Raw genomic sequence first — 18,345 nt, 5'->3', positions numbered from 1 at the left:
GCCCTGCAGCACCTCTTCCTCTCCTGCGCTGCAGTGCCACTTCCTCTCCTGCCCTGCAATGCCACGTCCTCTCCTGCACTTCTTCTCTTGCGCTGCAGCACCACTCCCTCTTCTGCCCTGCAATGCCACTTCATCTCCTGCCCTGCAGCACCACTTCCTCTCCTGTACTTCTTCTCCTGCGCTGCAGCACCGCTTCCTCTTCTGCCCTGCAATGCCACTTCATCTCCTGCCCTGCAGCACCTCTTCCTCTCCTGCCCTGCAGCAGCTCTTCCTCTCCTGCCCTGCAGCACCACTTCCTCTCCTGTACTTCTTCTCCTGCGCTGCAGCACCGCTTCCTCTTCTGCCCTGCAATGCCACTTCATCTCCTGCCCTGCAGCACCACTTCCTCTCCTGTGCTGCAGTGCCACTTCCTCTCCTGCTCTGTAACGCCACTTCCTCTTCTGCGCTGCAGCACCACTTCCTCTTCTGCCCTGCAACGCCACTTCATCCCCTGCACTGCCTCTCCTGCCCTGCAACCCAACTTCCTCTCCTGCACTTCCTCTCCTGCGCTGCAGTGCCACTTCCTCTCCTGCCCTGCAATGCCACGTCCTCTCCTGCACTTCTTCTCCTGCGCTGCAGCACCACTCCCTCTTCTGCCCTGCAATGCCACTTCCTCTCCTGCCCTGCAGCACCACTTCCTCTCCTGCCCTGCAGCACCAACTCCTCTCCTGCCCTGCAGCACCACTTCCTCTTCTGTGCTGCAGCTCCACTTCCTCTCCTGCGCTGCAGCTCCACTTCCTCTCCTGCCCTGCAGCACCACTTCCTCTCCTGCCCTGCAGTGCCCCTTACTCTCCTTTATATCCTTTTCTTCACTTCCTCTCCTGTACTGCAGCACAACTTCCACTCCTGCCCTTCCTTTCCTGGGCTGCAGTGTCACTTCTTCTCCTGTGCTGCAGTGCCACTTCCTCTCCTGCCCTGCAGCACCACTTCCTCTCCTGCCCTGCAGTGTCACTTCCTCTCCTGCCCTGCAGCACCACTTCCTCTCCTGCCTTACAGCACCACTTTCTCTCCTGTCCTGCAGCACCACTTTCTCTCCTGTACTGCAGCACCACTTCCTCTCCTGCACCGCAACGCCACTTCCTCTCCTGTGCCACAATGCTACTTCTTCTCCTGCCCTGCATCACCACTTCCTCTCCTGCCCTGCAGCACCACTTCCTCTCCTGCACTGCCACTTCCTCTCCTGCCCTGCAGCCCCACTTCCTCTCTTGCTCTGCAACTCCACTTCCTCTCCTGTGCTGCAGCACCACTTCCTCTCCTGCCCTGCAACACCACTTCCTCTCCTGTGCTGCAGCACCTCTTCCTCTCCTGCCCTCCAGCACCACTTCTTCTCCTGCCCTGCAGCACCACATCTTTTCCTGCGCTGCAGTGCAACTTCCTTTCCTGCCCTGCAGCACCACTTCCTCTCCTGCGCCGCAACACCACTTCCTCTCCTGTGCCACAGTGCCACTTCCTCTCCTGCCTCGCAGCACCACTTCCTCTCCTGTGCCACAGTGCCACTTCCTCTCCTGCCCCGCAGCACCACTTCATCTCCTGCGCTGCAGTGCCTCTTCCTCTCCTGTATATCCTTTTCTGCACTTTCTCTCCTGTGCAGCAGCACGACTTCCCTGCACTTCCTTTCCTGGGTTGCAGTGTCACTTCCTTTCCTGTATTTCCTCTCCTGCGCTGAAGCTCCACTTCCTCTCTTGAGATGCAGCACCACTTCCACTCCTGCGCTTCTTTTCCTGGTCTGCAGTGTCACTTCCTTTCCTGCTCTGCAGTGCCACTTCCTCTCCTGCGCTGCAGCTCCACTTTCTCTTCTGTGCTGCAGCACCACTTCCTCTCCTGCCCTGCAGCACCACTTCCTCTCCTGCGCCGCAGCACCACTTCCTCTCCTGCTCTGCAGTGCCACTTCCTCTCCTGCACTGCAGCTCCACTTCCTCTCCTGCCCTGCAGCACCACTTCCTCTCCTGCACCGCAGCACCACTTCCTCTCCTGGGCCACAGAGCCACTTCCTCTCCTACGCTGCAGCACCACTTCCTCTCCTGCGCCGCAACACCACTTCCTCTCCTGTGCCACAGTGCCACTTCCTCTCCTGCCTCGCAGCACCACTTCCTCTCCTGTGCCACAGTGCCACTTCCTCTCCTGCCCCGCAGCACCACTTCATCTCCTGCGCTGCAGTGCCTCTTCCTCTCCTGTATATCCTTTTCTGCACTTTCTCTCCTGTGCAGCAGCACGACTTCCCTGCACTTCCTTTCCTGGGTTGCAGTGTCACTTCCTTTCCTGTATTTCCTCTCCTGCGCTGAAGCTCCACTTCCTCTCTTGAGATGCAGCACCACTTCCACTCCTGCGCTTCTTTTCCTGGTCTGCAGTGTCACTTCCTTTCCTGCTCTGCAGTGCCACTACCTCTCCTGCGCTGCAGCTCCACTTTCTCTTCTGTGCTGCAGCACCACTTCCTCTCCTGCCCTGCAGCACCACTTCCTCTCCTGCGCCGCAGCACCACTTCCTCTCCTGCTCTGCAGCGCCACTTCCTCTCCTGCACTGCAGCTCCACTTCCTCTCCTGCCCTGCAGCACCACTTCCTCTCCTGCACCGCAGCACCACTTCCTCTCCTGGGCCACAGAGCCACTTCCTCTCCTACGCTGCAGCACCACTTCCTCTCCTGGGCCGCAGAGCCACTTCCTCTCCCACGCCGCAGCACCACTTCCTTTCCTGGGCCGCAGCACCACTTCCTCTCCTGGGCTGCAGAGCCACTTCCTTTTCTGCACTGCAGCACCACTTCCTCTCCTGGGCCTCAGAGCCACTTCCTCTCCTGGGCCTCAGAGCCACTTCCTCTCCTGGGTCACAGAGCCACTTCCTCTCCTGGGTCACAGAGCCACTTCCTCTCCTGCGCTGCAAAGCCACTTCCTCTCCTGCACCGCAGCACCACTTCCTCTCCTGGGCCACAGAGCCACTTCCTCTCCTACGCTGCAGCACCACTTCCTCTCCTGGACCGCAGAGCCACTTCCTCTCCCACGCCGCAGCACCACTTCCTTTCCTGGGCCGCAGAGCCACTTCCTCTCCCGCACCGCAGCACCACTTCCTCTTCTGCCCTGCAACGCCACTTCATCCCCTGCACTGCCTCTCCTGCCCTGCAACCCAACTTCCTCTCCTGCACTTCCTCTCCTGCGCTGCAGTGCCACTTCCTCTCCTGCCCTGCAATGCCACGTCCTCTCCTGCACTTCTTCTCCTGCGCTGCAGCACCACTCCCTCTTCTGCCCTGCAATGCCACTTCCTCTCCTGCCCTGCAGCACCACTTCCTCTCCTGCCCTGCAGCACCAACTCCTCTCCTGCCCTGCAGCACCACTTCCTCTTCTGTGCTGCAGCTCCACTTCCTCTCCTGCGCTGCAGCTCCACTTCCTCTCCTGCCCTGCAGCACCACTTCCTCTCCTGCCCTGCAGTGCCCCTTACTCTCCTGTATATCCTTTTCTTCACTTCCTCTCCTGTACTGCAGCACAACTTCCACTCCTGCCCTTCCTTTCCTGGGCTGCAGTGTCACTTCTTCTCCTGTGCTGCAGTGCCACTTCCTCTCCTGCCCTGCAGCACCACTTCCTCTCCTGCCCTGCAGTGTCACTTCCTCTCCTGCCCTGCAGCACCACTTCCTCTCCTGCCTTACAGCACCACTTTCTCTCCTGTCCTGCAGCACCACTTTCTCTCCTGTACTGCAGCACCACTTCCTCTCCTGCACCGCAACGCCACTTCCTCTCCTGTGCCACAATGCTACTTCTTCTCCTGCCCTGCATCACCACTTCCTCTCCTGCCCTGCAGCACCACTTCCTCTCCTGCACTGCCACTTCCTCTCCTGCCCTGCAGCCCCACTTCCTCTCTTGCTCTGCAACTCCACTTCCTCTCCTGTGCTGCAGCACCACTTCCTCTCCTGCCCTGCAACACCACTTCCTCTCCTGTGCTGCAGCACCTCTTCCTCTCCTGCCCTCCAGCACCACTTCTTCTCCTGCCCTGCAGCACCACATCTTTTCCTGCGCTGCAGTGCAACTTCCTTTCCTGCCCTGCAGCACCACTTCCTCTCCTGCGCCGCAACACCACTTCCTCTCCTGTGCCACAGTGCCACTTCCTCTCCTGCCTCGCAGCACCACTTCCTCTCCTGTGCCACAGTGCCACTTCCTCTCCTGCCCCGCAGCACCACTTCATCTCCTGCGCTGCAGTGCCTCTTCCTCTCCTGTATATCCTTTTCTGCACTTTCTCTCCTGTGCAGCAGCACGACTTCCCTGCACTTCCTTTCCTGGGTTGCAGTGTCACTTCCTTTCCTGTATTTCCTCTCCTGCGCTGAAGCTCCACTTCCTCTCTTGAGATGCAGCACCACTTCCACTCCTGCGCTTCTTTTCCTGGTCTGCAGTGTCACTTCCTTTCCTGCTCTGCAGTGCCACTTCCTCTCCTGCGCTGCAGCTCCACTTTCTCTTCTGTGCTGCAGCACCACTTCCTCTCCTGCCCTGCAGCACCACTTCCTCTCCTGCGCCGCAGCACCACTTCCTCTCCTGCTCTGCAGTGCCACTTCCTCTCCTGCACTGCAGCTCCACTTCCTCTCCTGCCCTGCAGCACCACTTCCTCTCCTGCACCGCAGCACCACTTCCTCTCCTGGGCCACAGAGCCACTTCCTCTCCTACGCTGCAGCACCACTTCCTCTCCTGCGCCGCAACACCACTTCCTCTCCTGTGCCACAGTGCCACTTCCTCTCCTGCCTCGCAGCACCACTTCCTCTCCTGTGCCACAGTGCCACTTCCTCTCCTGCCCCGCAGCACCACTTCATCTCCTGCGCTGCAGTGCCTCTTCCTCTCCTGTATATCCTTTTCTGCACTTTCTCTCCTGTGCAGCAGCACGACTTCCCTGCACTTCCTTTCCTGGGTTGCAGTGTCACTTCCTTTCCTGTATTTCCTCTCCTGCGCTGAAGCTCCACTTCCTCTCTTGAGATGCAGCACCACTTCCTCTCCTGCGCTTCTTTTCCTGCTCTGCAGTGTCACTTCCTTTCCTGCTCTGCAGTGCCACTACCTCTCCTGCGCTGCAGCTCCACTTTCTCTTCTGTGCTGCAGCACCACTTCCTCTCCTGCCCTGCAGCACCACTTCCTCTCCTGCGCCGCAGCACCACTTCCTCTCCTGCTCTGCAGCGCCACTTCCTCTCCTGCACTGCAGCTCCACTTCCTCTCCTGCCCTGCAGCACCACTTCCTCTCCTGCACCGCAGCACCACTTCCTCTCCTGGGCCACAGAGCCACTTCCTCTCCTACGCTGCAGCACCACTTCCTCTCCTGGGCCGCAGAGCCACTTCCTCTCCCACGCCGCAGCACCACTTCCTTTCCTGGGCCGCAGCACCACTTCCTCTCCTGGGCTGCAGAGCCACTTCCTTTTCTGCACTGCAGCACCACTTCCTCTCCTGGGCCTCAGAGCCACTTCCTCTCCTGGGCCTCAGAGCCACTTCCTCTCCTGGGTCACAGAGCCACTTCCTCTCCTGGGTCACAGAGCCACTTCCTCTCCTGCGCTGCAAAGCCACTTCCTCTCCTGCACCGCAGCACCACTTCCTCTCCTGGGCCACAGAGCCACTTCCTCTCCTACGCTGCAGCACCACTTCCTCTCCTGGACCGCAGAGCCACTTCCTCTCCCACGCCGCAGCACCACTTCCTTTCCTGGGCCGCAGAGCCACTTCCTCTCCCGCACCGCAGCACCACTTCCTCTCCTGGGCTGCAGAGCCACTTCCTTTTCTGCACTGCAGCACCACTTCCTCTCCTGGGCCTCAGAGCCACTTCCTCTCCTGGGCCTCAGAGCCACTTCCTCTCCTGGGCCTCAGAGCCACTTCCTCTCCTGGGTCACAGAGCCACTTCCTCTCCTGGGTCACAGAGCCACTTCCTCTCCTGGGTCACAGAGCCACTTCCTCTCCTGGGTCACAGAGCCACTTCCTCTCCTGGGTCACAGAGCCACTTCCTCTCCTGCGCTGCAAAGCCACTTCCCCTCCTGCGCCGCAGCACCACTTCCTCTCCTGCGCCGCAGCACCACTTATTCTCCTGGGCCGCAGAGCCACTTCCTCTCCTGCACTGCAGAGCCACTTCCTCTCCTGGGCCGCAGAGCCACTTCCTCTCCTACACCGCAGCACCACTTCCTCTCCTGGGCCACAGAGCCACTTCCTCTCCTGCACTGCAGAGCCACTTCCTCTCCTGCGCTGCAGAGCCACTTCCTCTCCTGGGCCACAGAGCCACTTCCTCTCCTGCGCCGCAGCACCACTTCCTCTCCTGGGCCGCAGAGCCACTTCCCTCCTGCGCCGCAGCACCACTTCCTCTCCTACGCCGCAGCACCACTTCCTCTCCTGCGCCGCAGCACCACTTCCTCTCCTGGGCCGCAGAGCCACTTCCCTCCTGCGCCGCAGCACCACTTCCTCTCCTACGCCGCAGCACCACTTCCTCTCCTGGGCCACAGAGCCACTTCCTCTCCTGGGCTGCAGAGCCACTTCCTCTCCTGCGCTGCAGAGCCACTTCCTCTCCTGGGCCGCAGAGCCACTTCCTCTCCTACACCGCAGCACCACTTCCTCTCCTGGGCCACAGAGCCACTTCCTCTCCTGCGCTGCAGAGCCACTTCCTCTCCTGTACTGCAGCTCCACTAACTCATACAAAACAATTAATTATTTATAGGTTCATAACATTTTCAAAGATTCTGGAAAAATGTCATTTTTCTCGTCCATTTTAGGCTAAGATTGGTGAAGATGAGAGAAGCTGATATTGCTCTGGGCCAGGCAGGTGAGTATTCCAGGCCTATAATGATTGCACACAATAGCCACACAAACACAAGCAGGGATGGTAAAATGGCGGAAATTAGATTACAGTAAAGCCGACTCATGAATGACACACTCTGTGTGTTTCTGGCCGATGTGATGGTGCCTCTCTCTCTGCATGGAAGGCATATCTGAGGATTTCTCTCTATATACAAGAGAGGAGGGGCTATGCTCTCCCTGCTGAGGCGCCATGGCTTTCAATGGAAACGCTGGTTCTGAGGGGAGTGCTGACAGTTCTGAGGGGAGTGCTAAGGGAAGAGCTGAGGAGAGAGCTGAGGGGAGTGCTGAGAAGGTTGCTAGTGCTGAGATTCTGAGGGGAGTGCTAAGGGAAGTGGTGAGGGGAGAGCTGAGGAGAGTGGTGAGGGAAGTTCTGAGGAGAGTGGTGAGGGAAGTTCTGAGGAGAGTGGTGAGGGGAGAGCTGAGGAGGGTTCTGAGGAGAGTGGTGAGGGGAGAGCTGAGTAGAGTGGTGAGAGAAGAGCTGAGGAGGGTTCTGATGAGAGTGGTGAGGGGAGAGCTGAGGAGAGTGGCAAGGGGAGTTCTGAGGAGAGTGGTGAGGGGAGAGCTGAGGAGGGTTCTGAGGAGAGTGCTGAGGGGGTGGTGAAGGGAATTGGTGAGGAGAGTGTTGAGGGGAGATGTGAAGGGAGTGCTGAGGGGAGGGGCATACTGAAGGGAGTGCTGAGAAGAGTTCTGAGGGGAGTGCTAAGGGAAGAGCTGAGGAGAGAGCTGAGGGGAGTGCTGAGAAGGTTGCTAGTGCTGAGGGGAGTGCTGAGATTCTGAGGGGAGTGCTAAGATTCTGAGGGGAGTGCTAAGGGAAGTGGTGAGGGGAGTGCTGAGAAGAGTTCTGAGGGGAATGCTAAGGGAAGAGCTGAGGAGAGAGCTGAGGGGAGTGCTGAGAAGGTTGCTAGTGCTGAGGGGAGTGCTGAGATTCTGAGGGGAGTGCTAAGGGAAGTGGTGAGGGGAGAGCTGAGGAGAGTTCTGAGGAGAGTGGTGAGGGAAGTTCTGAGGAGGGTTCTGAGGAGAGTGGTGAGAGAAGAGCTGAGGAGGGTTCTGATGAGAGTGGTGAGGGGAGAGCTGAGGAGAGTGGTAAGGGGAGTTCTGAGGAGAGTGGTGAGCTGAGGAGGGTTCTGAGGAGAGTGCTGAGGGGGTGGTGAAGGGAATTGGTGAGGAGAGTGTTGAGGGGAGATGTGAAGGGAGTGCTGAGGGGAGGGGCATACTGAAGGGAGTGCTGAGGGGAGGTGCGTACTGAAGGAAGGGCTGACTCTACTGCTTCTGTCATTGTGATTGCGTCCCTCTCTCTCTCTGCACAGGGGATGAAACCTATCTGGACATATTCCGGGATTTCTCTCTGATGGCGTCGGACTCGCCTGAGAAGTTGTCTCGGAGGAGCTGTGACTTGCGGTTGAGCACCCTTTGAACGACGCTGGATCATTTCCTCCCCCACCCAGTCCTGAATGAACGAGTCAGACACCAGTTTACTATTAAAACGCAATGTAATGATGACATCATAGCATGGTGTGGGAAGTGACGTGTAATGATGTCACTTTGTTGGGGGTGGAGTAGTGACTGTCTAGTAGAAGAGGTTGATTGGCTGTTGTAAGGCACATGCCCCCCTCGGAGGGCCTGGTTGGCACTTGTACAGGGTTTCCTGCTGTAGATATTATATATGGAGGCAGACTTGGCACCTTATGTTCCGCCCAGCTTGCCCCATTGCTCTCTATAGGTCTTTCTTTGGCTTCTGGTACGCTGCTTGCGCTGTGGGAGTGGTTTAGTGCCCTGATTTCGGACTGGCCTGTCCTCCATCTGCAGCAGATTCCTGGAAGCGTGAGGATGATGAGAGCTCCGAGAAGAAGGAAGGAGGCAGACATGACGAAAGACACTGAAAAGTTTCCGGTCCAATCCCGCAGCCAGCCTAGGTGAGGAGAGAGTATGTATTATATGGAGTCATCATTGGTGCTGTGTCTGCGGATCACTCATGCATTTTATTACTGTACTGAATCTGATATTGCAATAAAGTATGTTCCACAGACCCCCTTTATACAGCAACTGGTGGGAGGAGCCAGGCTATGGGGGAGCACATGAACATGATGTACCCAGGGGGAGGAGCCAGGCTATGGGGAGCACATAATGTACCCAGGAGGGAGGAGCTAGGCTATGGGGGAGCACATAATGTACCCAGGAGGGAGGAGCCAGGCTATGGGGGAGCACATGAACATGATGTACCCAGGAGGGAGGAGCCAGGTTATGGGGAGCAGTGGCGGACACAGCCAGCAGTGGGCCCCTGTGCAAAATTGTAATTGTGGGCCCCGCGGCAAAAATTAGTGGATAGAACCTGCGGCGCGTAGCGCCGCGGCAAAAAAATGGGCGTGGCAATGACCGGATGAGGGCGGAGCTAACTGTAACTTAAAGGGATACTGTAGGGGGGTCGGGGGAAAATGAGTTGAACTTACCCAGGGCTTCTAACGGCCCCCCGCAGACATCCTGTACCCGCGTAGCCACTCACGGATGCTCCGGCCCCGCCTCCGGTTCACTTCTGGAATTTCAGACTTTAAAGTCTGAAAACCACTGCGCCTGCGCAGCTGCATCCTCGCTCCTGCTGATGTCACCAGGAGTGTATTGCACAAGCCCAGTATGGTCTTTGGTCTGCACAGTATGCTCCTGGTGCCATCAGCGGGAGCGAGGACATGGCAATGCAGGCGCAGTGGTTTTCTGACTTTAAAGTCAGAAATTCCAGAAGTGAACTGGAGGCGGGGCCGGAGCATCGGTGAGTGGCTGCGCGGGCACCGGATGTATGTGGGGGGCCATTAGAAGCCCCGGGTAACTTCAACTCATTTTCCCCCGACCCCCCTACAGTATCCCTTTAAAGCGAACCCGGGGTGAGGGTTTATTTCCTTTTAAACAATACTAGTTGCCTGGCGGCCCTGCTGATCTATTTGGCTGCAGTAATAAACTGAATTACACCAGCAACAAGCATGCAGCTAATCTTCTTAGTTCTGACAATATTGTCAGAAACCCCTGACCTGCTGCATGCTTGTTCAGGGTCTATGGTTGAAAGAATAAGAGGCAGAGGACCAGCAAGGCAGCCAGGCAACTGGTATTGCTTAAAAGGAGAGAAATATGGCAGCCTCAATATTATTCTCACCTCAGGTTCCCTTGAAAAGTGCAACGCAAAGACAGTGGGCCCAAGTTTTGGTGACCCTTTCCCCAGAAAATTCACATAATTGTGCAGGTTTTCTCAAGAAAATACACATATATGCCCAGAAAATACGTGCAATCATGTCGGCAGATATGCCCAGAAAATACGTGCAATCATGTCGGCAGATATGCCCAGAAAATATGTGCAATCAAGTCGGCAGATATGCCCAGAAAATACGTGCAATCAAGTCGGCAGATATGCCCAGAAAATACGTGCAATCAAGTCGGCAGATATGCCCAGAAAATACGTGCAAACAAGTCGGCAGATATGCCCAGAAAATACATGCAATCAAGTCGGCAGATATGCCCAGAAAATACGTGCAATCATGTCGGCAGATATGCCCAGAAAATACATGCAAACAAGTCGGCAGATATGCCCAGAAAATACATGCAATCATGTCGGCAGATTTGCGAAGAAAATACATGCAATCATGTGGCAGACCTGCCCAGAACATACACCTGCTAATATAAATAAAACAAAAACATTTACTCACCTGCAGCAGCAGACCTCCTGTCCCAGCCTCCATCCGGCGCGCAGCTCCCATGGGTGGTTGGGTGGATAGGTAGCCTAGTGGGTGGGTGAGTGGGTGGGTGGGTTGGTAGCCTGGTGGGTGGGTGGGTGAGTGGGTGGGTTGGTAGCCTGGTGGGTGGGTGGGTAGGTAGCCTGGTGGGTGGGTGGGTAGGTAGCCGGGTGGGTAGGTAGCCTGGTGGGTGGGTGGGTAACTAGCCCGGTAGGTAGGTAGGTAGCCCGGTGGGTGGGTAAATAGGTAGCCTGGTGGGTGCGTGGGTAGCCGGGTGGGTGGGTTGGTAACTAGCCCGGTAGGTAGCCGGGTGGGTGGTTAGGTAGGTAGCCGGGTGGGTGGTTAGGTAGGAAGCCTAGTGGGTGGGTAGCCGGGTGGGTGGGTGGGTAGGTAGGTAGCCGGGTGGGTGGTTAGGTAGGTAGCCGGGTGGGTAGGTAGGAAGCCTGGTGGGTGGGTAGGTAGCCGGGTGGGTAGGTAGGAAGCCTGGTGGGTAGGTAGGAAGCCTGGTGGGTGGGTAGGTAGCCGGGTGGGTAGGTAGGTAGCCGGGTGGGTAGGTAGGAAGCCTGGTGGGTGGGTAGGTAGCCTGGTGGGTGGGTAGGTAGGTAGCCTGGTGGGTGGGTAGGTAGCCTGGTGGGTAGGTAGGTAGCCGGGTGGGTAGGTAGGAAGCCTGGTGGGTGGGTAGGTAGCCTGGTGGGTGGGTAGGTAGGTAGCCTGGTGGGTGGGTAGGTAGCCTGGTGGGTGGGTTGGTAACTAGCCCGGTAGGTAGCCGGGTGGGTGGTTAGGTAGGTAGCCAGGTGGGTGGTTAGGTAGGTAGCCGGGTGGGTGGTTAGGTAGGTAGCCGGGTAGCCGGGTGGGTGGTTAGGTAGGTAGCCTGGTGGGTGGGTTGGTAACTAGCCCGGTAGGTAGCCGGGTGGGTGGTTAGGTAGGTAGCCGGGTGGGTGGTTAGGTAGGTAGCCGGGTGGGTGGTTAGGTAGGTAGCCGGGTAGGTAGGTAGCCGGGTGGGTAGGTAGCCGGGTGGGTGGTTAGGTAGTTGGGTGGGTGGTTAGGTAGGAAGCCTGGTGGGTGGGTAGGTAGCCGGGTGGGTAGGTAGCCGGGTGGGTGGTTAGGTAGTTGGGTGGGTGGTTAGGTAGGAAGCCTGGTGGGTGGGTAGGTAGCCGGGTGGGTAGGTAGGTAGGAAGCCTGGTGGGTGGTTAGGTAGTCGGGTGGGTAGGTAGGAAGCCTGGTGGGTGGGTGGGTAGGTAGGTAGCCGGGTGGGTAGGTGGTTAGGTAGCCGGGTGGGTAGCTATCCGGGTGGGGGGCCCGACTCCTATCCTCCCTCCCTCCCTCCCTTCCTTCCTCACCTCGGGGGGCCCCCTCCCGATATGCGCGGCGGGAGAGCGAGCGGCAAATGCAGGAAGTCTTCAGGGCTCTCCAGGCATCCGCTAGAGGCCCAGCCGCTGAGTCTCCAATATGTCTCCAACTGGAGACATATTGGAGACCAAGCGGCTGGGCCTCTAGCGGATGCCTGGAGAGCCCTTCCTGCATTTGCCGCTCGCTCGCTCTCCCGCCGCGCATATCGGGAGGGGGCCCCCCGAGGTGAGGGAGGATAGGATTCGGGGGGCCCCCCGGGAATAAAATAATTAAAAAAAAAAAAAATATAAAAAAAAAAAAAAAAATACTTAATGGGCCCCTGAAGAAAACGGAACTTCAGGGGCCCTCGTGCGGCGGCACGGCCTGCACGGCCGTATGTCCGCCCCTGATGGGGAGCACATGAACATGATGTACCCAGGAGGGAGGAGCCAGGCTATGGGGAGCACATGAACATGATGTACCCAGGAGGGAGGAGCCAGGCTATGGGAAGCACATGAACATGATGTACCCAGGAGGGAGGAGCCAGGCTATGGGGAGCACATGATGTACCCAGGAGGGAGGAGCCATGCTATGATGAGCACATAATGTACCCAGGAGGGAGGAGCCAGGCTATGGGGGAGCACATGATGTACCCAGGAGGGAGGAGCCAGGCTATGGGGAGCACATGAACATAATGTACCCAGGAGGGAGGAGCCAGGCTATGGGGGAGCACATGAACATGATGTACCCAGGAGGGAGGAGCCAGGCTATGGGGAGCACATGAACATGATGTACCCAGGAGGGAGGAGCCAGGCTATGGGGGAGCACATGATGTACCCAGGAGGGAGGAGCCAGGCTATGGGGGAGCACATGAACATAATGTACCCAGGAGGGAGGAGCCAGGCTATGGGGAGCACATGAACATAATGTACCCAGGAGGGAGGAGCCAGGCTATGGGGGAGCACATGAACATGATGTACCCAGGAGGGAGGAGCCAGGCTATGGGGGAGCCCATGAACATGATGTACCCAGGGGGAGGAGCCAGGCTATGGGGGAGCACATGAACATGATGTACCCAGGAGGGAGGAGCCAGGCTATGGGGAGCACATAGCAAGGAAATGAGCAGCGCTACTTAAAAACAGACCAGTGCCTACCTGCAAAAGAGTGCAAGCCCCACTTGCGGGAGGCCATTCGGAGGCGGCCTGGTGTTGCGCTGATCCACCTTTTGCGCAATTTTCGATTTTTCAATTTTACTTGGTAGCGCACCCATGCTATGCATATACATAGGTTAGGATTTAGTTAGTGTTAGGCCCCTCCCATGGAGGATTTACTTCTTCGCAGTGGGAGGGACGAGTACTTAATAGGTTGCATGCAAGCTGTTACAGGAAACTAACATCCTCCTCTAGTGGTAGACAGGTCATGTGTATGCTCGGTGTGTATTCGACCCCACAAGTGGGGCTTGCACTCTTTTGCAGGTAGGCACTTGCCTGTTATTAAGTAGCGCTGCTCATTTCCTTGCTATGTACTAATGTAATTCGTTTTTGGTCAGCTGCTCCAACTTAACAGCCATGCTTTTGGTGTATATGCAGAGCTTCTGTTTGGGTTCAAGGTGCGTTTGTAGTTCCTGGGGGGGCTCAGCGCATCTCTGATTTGGAGGCGGCCTGGTGTTGCGCTGATCCACCTTTTGCGCAATATGGGGAGCACATGATGTACCCAGGAGGGAGGAGCCAGGCTATGGGGAGCACATGAACATGATGTACCCAGGAGGAAGGAGCCAGGCTATGGGGGAGCACATGATGTACCCAGGAGAGAGGAGCCAGGCTATGGGTGAGCACATGATGTACCCAGGAGGGAGGAGCCAGGCTATGGGGAGCACATGAACATGATGTACCCAGGAGGAAGGAGCCAGGCTATGGGGGAGCACATGATGTACCCAGGAGGGAGGAGCCAGGCTATGGGTGAGCACATGATGTACCCAGGAGGGAGGAGCCAGGCTATGGGGGAGCACATGAACGTAATGTACCCAGGAGGGAGGAGCCAGGCTATGGGGGAGCACATGAACATGATGTACCCAGGGGGAGGAGCCAGGCTAGGGGGAGCACATGATGTACCCAGGAGGGAGGAGCCAGGCTATGGGGGAGCACATGAACATGATGTACCCAGGGGGAGGAGCCAGGCTATGGGGAGCACATGAACATGATGTACCCAGGAGGGAGGAGCCAGGCTATGGGGAGCACATGAACATGATGTACCCAGGAGGGAGGAGCCAGGCTATGGGGAGCAGATGAACATGATGTACCCAGCAGGGAGGAGCCAGGCTATGGAAGAACACATGAACACGATGTACCCAGGAGGGAGGAGCCAAGCTATGGGGAGCACATGATGTACCCAGGAGGGAGGAGCCAGGCTATGGGGTAGCACATGAACATGATGTACCCAGGAGGGAGGAGCCAGGCTATGGGGAGCACATGAACACGATGTACCCAGGGGGAGGAGCCAGGCTATGGGGGAGCACATGATGTACCCAGGAGGAGGAGCCAGGCTATGGGGAGCACATGAACATGATGTACCCAGGGGGAGGAGCCAGGCTATGGAAGAGCACATGAACACAATTTACCCAGGAGGGAGGAGCCAGGCTATGGGGGGCACATGATGTACCCAGGAGGGAGGAGCCAGGCTATGGGGAGCACATGATGTACCCAGCAGAGAGGAGCCAGGCAATGGGGGAGCACATGAACATGATGTACCCAGGAGGGAGGGGCCAGGCTATGGGGGAGCACATGAACATGATGTACCCAGGGGGAGGAGCCAGGCTATGGGGAGCACATGAACATGATGTACCCAGGAAGGAGGAGCCAGGCTATGGGGGGCACATGATGTACCCAGGAGGGAGGAGCCAGGCTATGGGGAGCACATGATGTACCCAGGAGAGAGGAGCCAGGCTATGGGGGAGCACATGAACATGATGTACCCAGGAGGGAGGAGCCAGGCTAGGGGGAGCACATGATGTACCCGGGAGGGAGGAGCCAGGCTATGGGGGAGCACATGAACATGATGTACCCAGGAGGGAGGAGCCAGGTTATGGGGAGCACATGATGTGCCCAGGAGGGAGGAGCCAGGCTATGGGGAGCACATGAACATGATGTACCCAGGGGGAGGAGCCAGGCTATGGGGGAGCACATGAACATGATGTACCCAGGAGGGAGGAGCCAGGCTATGGGGGAGCACATGAACATGATGTACCCGGGAGGGAGGAGCCAGGCAATGGGGAGCACATGAACATGATGTGCCCAGGGGGAGGAGCCAGGCTATGGGAAGCACATGAACATGATGTACCCAGGGGGAGGAGCCAGGCTATGGGGAGCACATGAACATGATGTACCCAGGGGGAGGAGCCAGGCTATGGAAGAGCACATGAACATGATGTAACCAGGAGGGAGAAGCCAGGCTATGGGGAGCACATGATGTACCCAGGGGGAGGAGCCAGGCTATGGGGAGCACATGATGTACCCAGGAGGAGGAGCCAGGCTATGGGGAGCACATGATGTACCCAGGAGGAAGGAGCCAGGCTATGGGGAGCACATGATGTACCCAGGAGGAGGAGCCAGGCTATGGGGAGCACATGAACATGATGTACCCAGGGGGAGGAGCCAGGCTATGGAAGAGCACATGAACACAATTTACCCAGGAGGGAGGAGCCAGGCTATGGGGGAGCACATGAACATGATGTACCCAGGAGGGAGGAGCCAGGCTATGGGGGGCACATGATGTACCCAGGAGGAAGGAGCCAGGCTATGGGGGAGCACATGATGTACCCAGGAGGGAGGAGCCAGGCTATGGGGAGCACATGATGTACCCAGGGGGAGGAGCCAGGCTATGGGGGAGCACATGAACATGATGTACCCGGGAGGGAGGAACCAGGCTATGGGGGAGAACATGAACATGATGTACCCAGGGGGAGGAGCCAGGCTAAGGGGGAGCACATGAACATGATGTACCCAGGAGGGAGGAGCCAGGCTATAGGAGAGCACATGATGTACCCAGGAGGGAGGAGCCAGGCCAAGGAGAGCACATGAACATGATGTACTCAGGAGGGAGGAGCCAGGCTATGGGGTAGCACATGAACATGATGTGCCCAGGAGGGAGGAGTCAGGCTATGGGGGAGCACATGAACATGATGTACCCAGGGGGAGGAGCCAGGCTATGGGGGATCACATGATGTACCCAGGAGGGAGGAGCCAGGCTATGGTGAGCACATAAACATGATGTACTCAGGAGGGAGGAGCCAGGCTATGGGGAGCACATGATGTACCCAGGAGGGAGGAGCCAGGCTAGGGGGGAGCACATGATGTACCCAGGAGGGAGGAGCCAGGCTATGGGGGAGCACATGAACACTATGTACCCAGGGGGAGGAGCCAGGCTATGGGGGAGCACATGAACACTATGTACCCAGGGGGAGGAGCCAGGCTATGGGGGAGCACATGAACACGATGTACCCAGGGGGAGGAGCCAGGCTATGGGGGAGCACATGAACATGATGTACCCAGGGGGAGGAGCCAGGCTATGGGGAGCACATGAACACGATGTACCCAGGGGGAGGAGCCAGGCTATGGGGGAGCACATGATGTACCCAGGAGGGAGGAGCCAGGCTAGGGGGGAGCACATGATGTACCCAGGAGGGAGGAGCCAGGCTATGGGGGAGCACATGAACACTATGTACCCAGGGGGAGGAGCCAGGCTATGGGGGAGCACATGAACACTATGTACCCAGGGGGAGGAGCCAGGCTATGGGGGAGCACATGAACACGATGTACCCAGGGGGAGGAGCCAGGCTATGGGGGAGCACATGAACATGATGTACCCAGGGGGAGGAGCCAGGCTATGGGGAGCACATGAACACGATGTACCCAGGGGGAGGAGCCAGGCTATGGGGAGCACATGAACACGATGTACCCAGGGGGAGGAGCCAGGCTATGGGGGAGCACATGAACATGATGTACCCAGGAGGGAGGAGCCAGGCTATGGGGGAGCACATAACCATAATGTACCCAGGAGGGAGGAGCCAGGCTATGGGGGAGCACATGAACATGATGTACCCAGGGGGAGGAGCCAGGCTATGGGGGAGAACATGAACATGATGTACCCAGGAGGGAGGAGCCAGGCAATGGGGGAGCACATGAACATGATGTACCCAGGAGGGAGGAGCCAGGCTATGGGGGAGCACATGAACATGATGTACCCAGGAGGGAGGAGCCAGGCAATGGGGGAGCACATGAACATGATGTGCCCAGGAGGGAGGAGCCAGGCTATGGGGGGGAGCACATGATGTACCCAGGAGGGAGGAGCCAGGCTATGGGGAGCACATGATGTAGCCAGGAGGGAGGAGCCAGGCTATAGGAGAGCACATGATGTACCCAGGAGGGAGGAGCCAGGCTATTGGGGGCACATGATGTACCCCGGAGGGAGGAGCCAGGCTATGGGGGAGCACATGAACATGATGTACCCAGGAGGGAGGAGCCAGGCTATGGGGAGCACATGAACATGATGTACCCAGGAGGGAGGAGCCAGGCTATGGGGAGCACATGAACATGATGTACACAGGAGGAAGGAGCCAGGCTATGGGGGAGCACATGATGTACCCAGGAGGGAGGAGCCAGGCTATGGGGAGCACATGATATGCCCAGGAGGGAGGAGCCAGGCTATGGGGGAGCACATGAACATGATGTACCCAGGAGGGAGGAGCCAGGCTAAGGGGGAGCACATGATGTACCCAGGAGGGAGGAGCCAGGCTATGGGGGAGCACATGATGTACTCAGGAGGGAGGAGCCAGGCTATGGGGGAGCACATGAACATGATGTACACAGGAGGAAGGAGCCAGGCTATGGGGGAGCACATGAACATGATGTGCCCAGGCGGAGGAGCCAGGCTAAGGGGGAGCACATGAACATGATGTACCCAGGAGGGAGGGGCCAGGCTATGGGGGAGCACATAATGTACCCAGGAGGGAGGAGCCAAGCTATGGGGAGCACATGATGTACCCAGGAGGGAGGAGCCAGGCTATGGGGGAGCACATGAACATGATGTATCCAGGAGGGAGAAGCCAGGTTTTGGGGAGCACATGAACATGATGTACCCAGGAGGGAGGAGCCAGGCTATGGGGGAGCACATGAACATGATGTATCCAGGAGGGAGGAGCCAGGTTATGGGGAGCACATGATGTACCCCGCAGGGAGGAGCCAGGCTATGGGGGAGGGAGGAGCCAGGCTATGGGGAGCACATGAACATGATGTACCCAGGAGGAAGGAGCCAGGTTATGGGGAGCACATGATGTACCCAGGAGGGAGGAGCCAGGCTATGGGGAGCACATGAACACGATGTACCCAGGGGGAGGAGCCAGGCTATGGGGAGCACATGAACACGTTGTACCCAGGAGGGAGGAGACAGGCTATGGGGTAGCACATCAACATAATGTACCCAGGA

General features: G+C 57.8%; 2 protein-coding genes across 4 annotated transcripts in view; one reads left to right on the top strand and one right to left on the bottom strand.

Moving 5' to 3' along the window:
* Positions 1-8,849, top strand: part of ACAP1 (ArfGAP with coiled-coil, ankyrin repeat and PH domains 1) — a 424,776-nt gene extending 415,927 nt beyond the window's left edge. The window contains exons 21-22 of the mRNA XM_068273798.1: positions 6,739-6,788; positions 8,131-8,849. Coding sequence (XP_068129899.1) covers positions 6,739-6,788; positions 8,131-8,237 — 157 coding nt within the window. The 3' untranslated portion in view covers positions 8,238-8,849. The remainder of the gene's footprint in view (positions 1-6,738; positions 6,789-8,130) is intronic.
* The window catches only part of LOC137562450 (monocarboxylate transporter 13-like), a 158,900-nt gene continuing 148,849 nt past the window's right edge, over positions 8,295-18,345 (bottom strand). For all 3 annotated transcript variants that reach the window (XM_068273799.1, XM_068273800.1, XM_068273801.1), the window contains exon 6: positions 8,295-8,732. In XM_068273799.1, the coding sequence (XP_068129900.1) occupies positions 8,326-8,732 (407 nt within the window). In that variant the 3' untranslated portion in view covers positions 8,295-8,325. The remainder of the gene's footprint in view (positions 8,733-18,345) is intronic.

This window comes from Hyperolius riggenbachi, chromosome 3 (genome assembly GCF_040937935.1).
Source record: "Hyperolius riggenbachi isolate aHypRig1 chromosome 3, aHypRig1.pri, whole genome shotgun sequence".
Classification (NCBI taxonomy): Eukaryota; Metazoa; Chordata; class Amphibia; order Anura; family Hyperoliidae; genus Hyperolius; species Hyperolius riggenbachi.
This window is presented reverse-complemented; position numbering and strand designations above follow the sequence as displayed.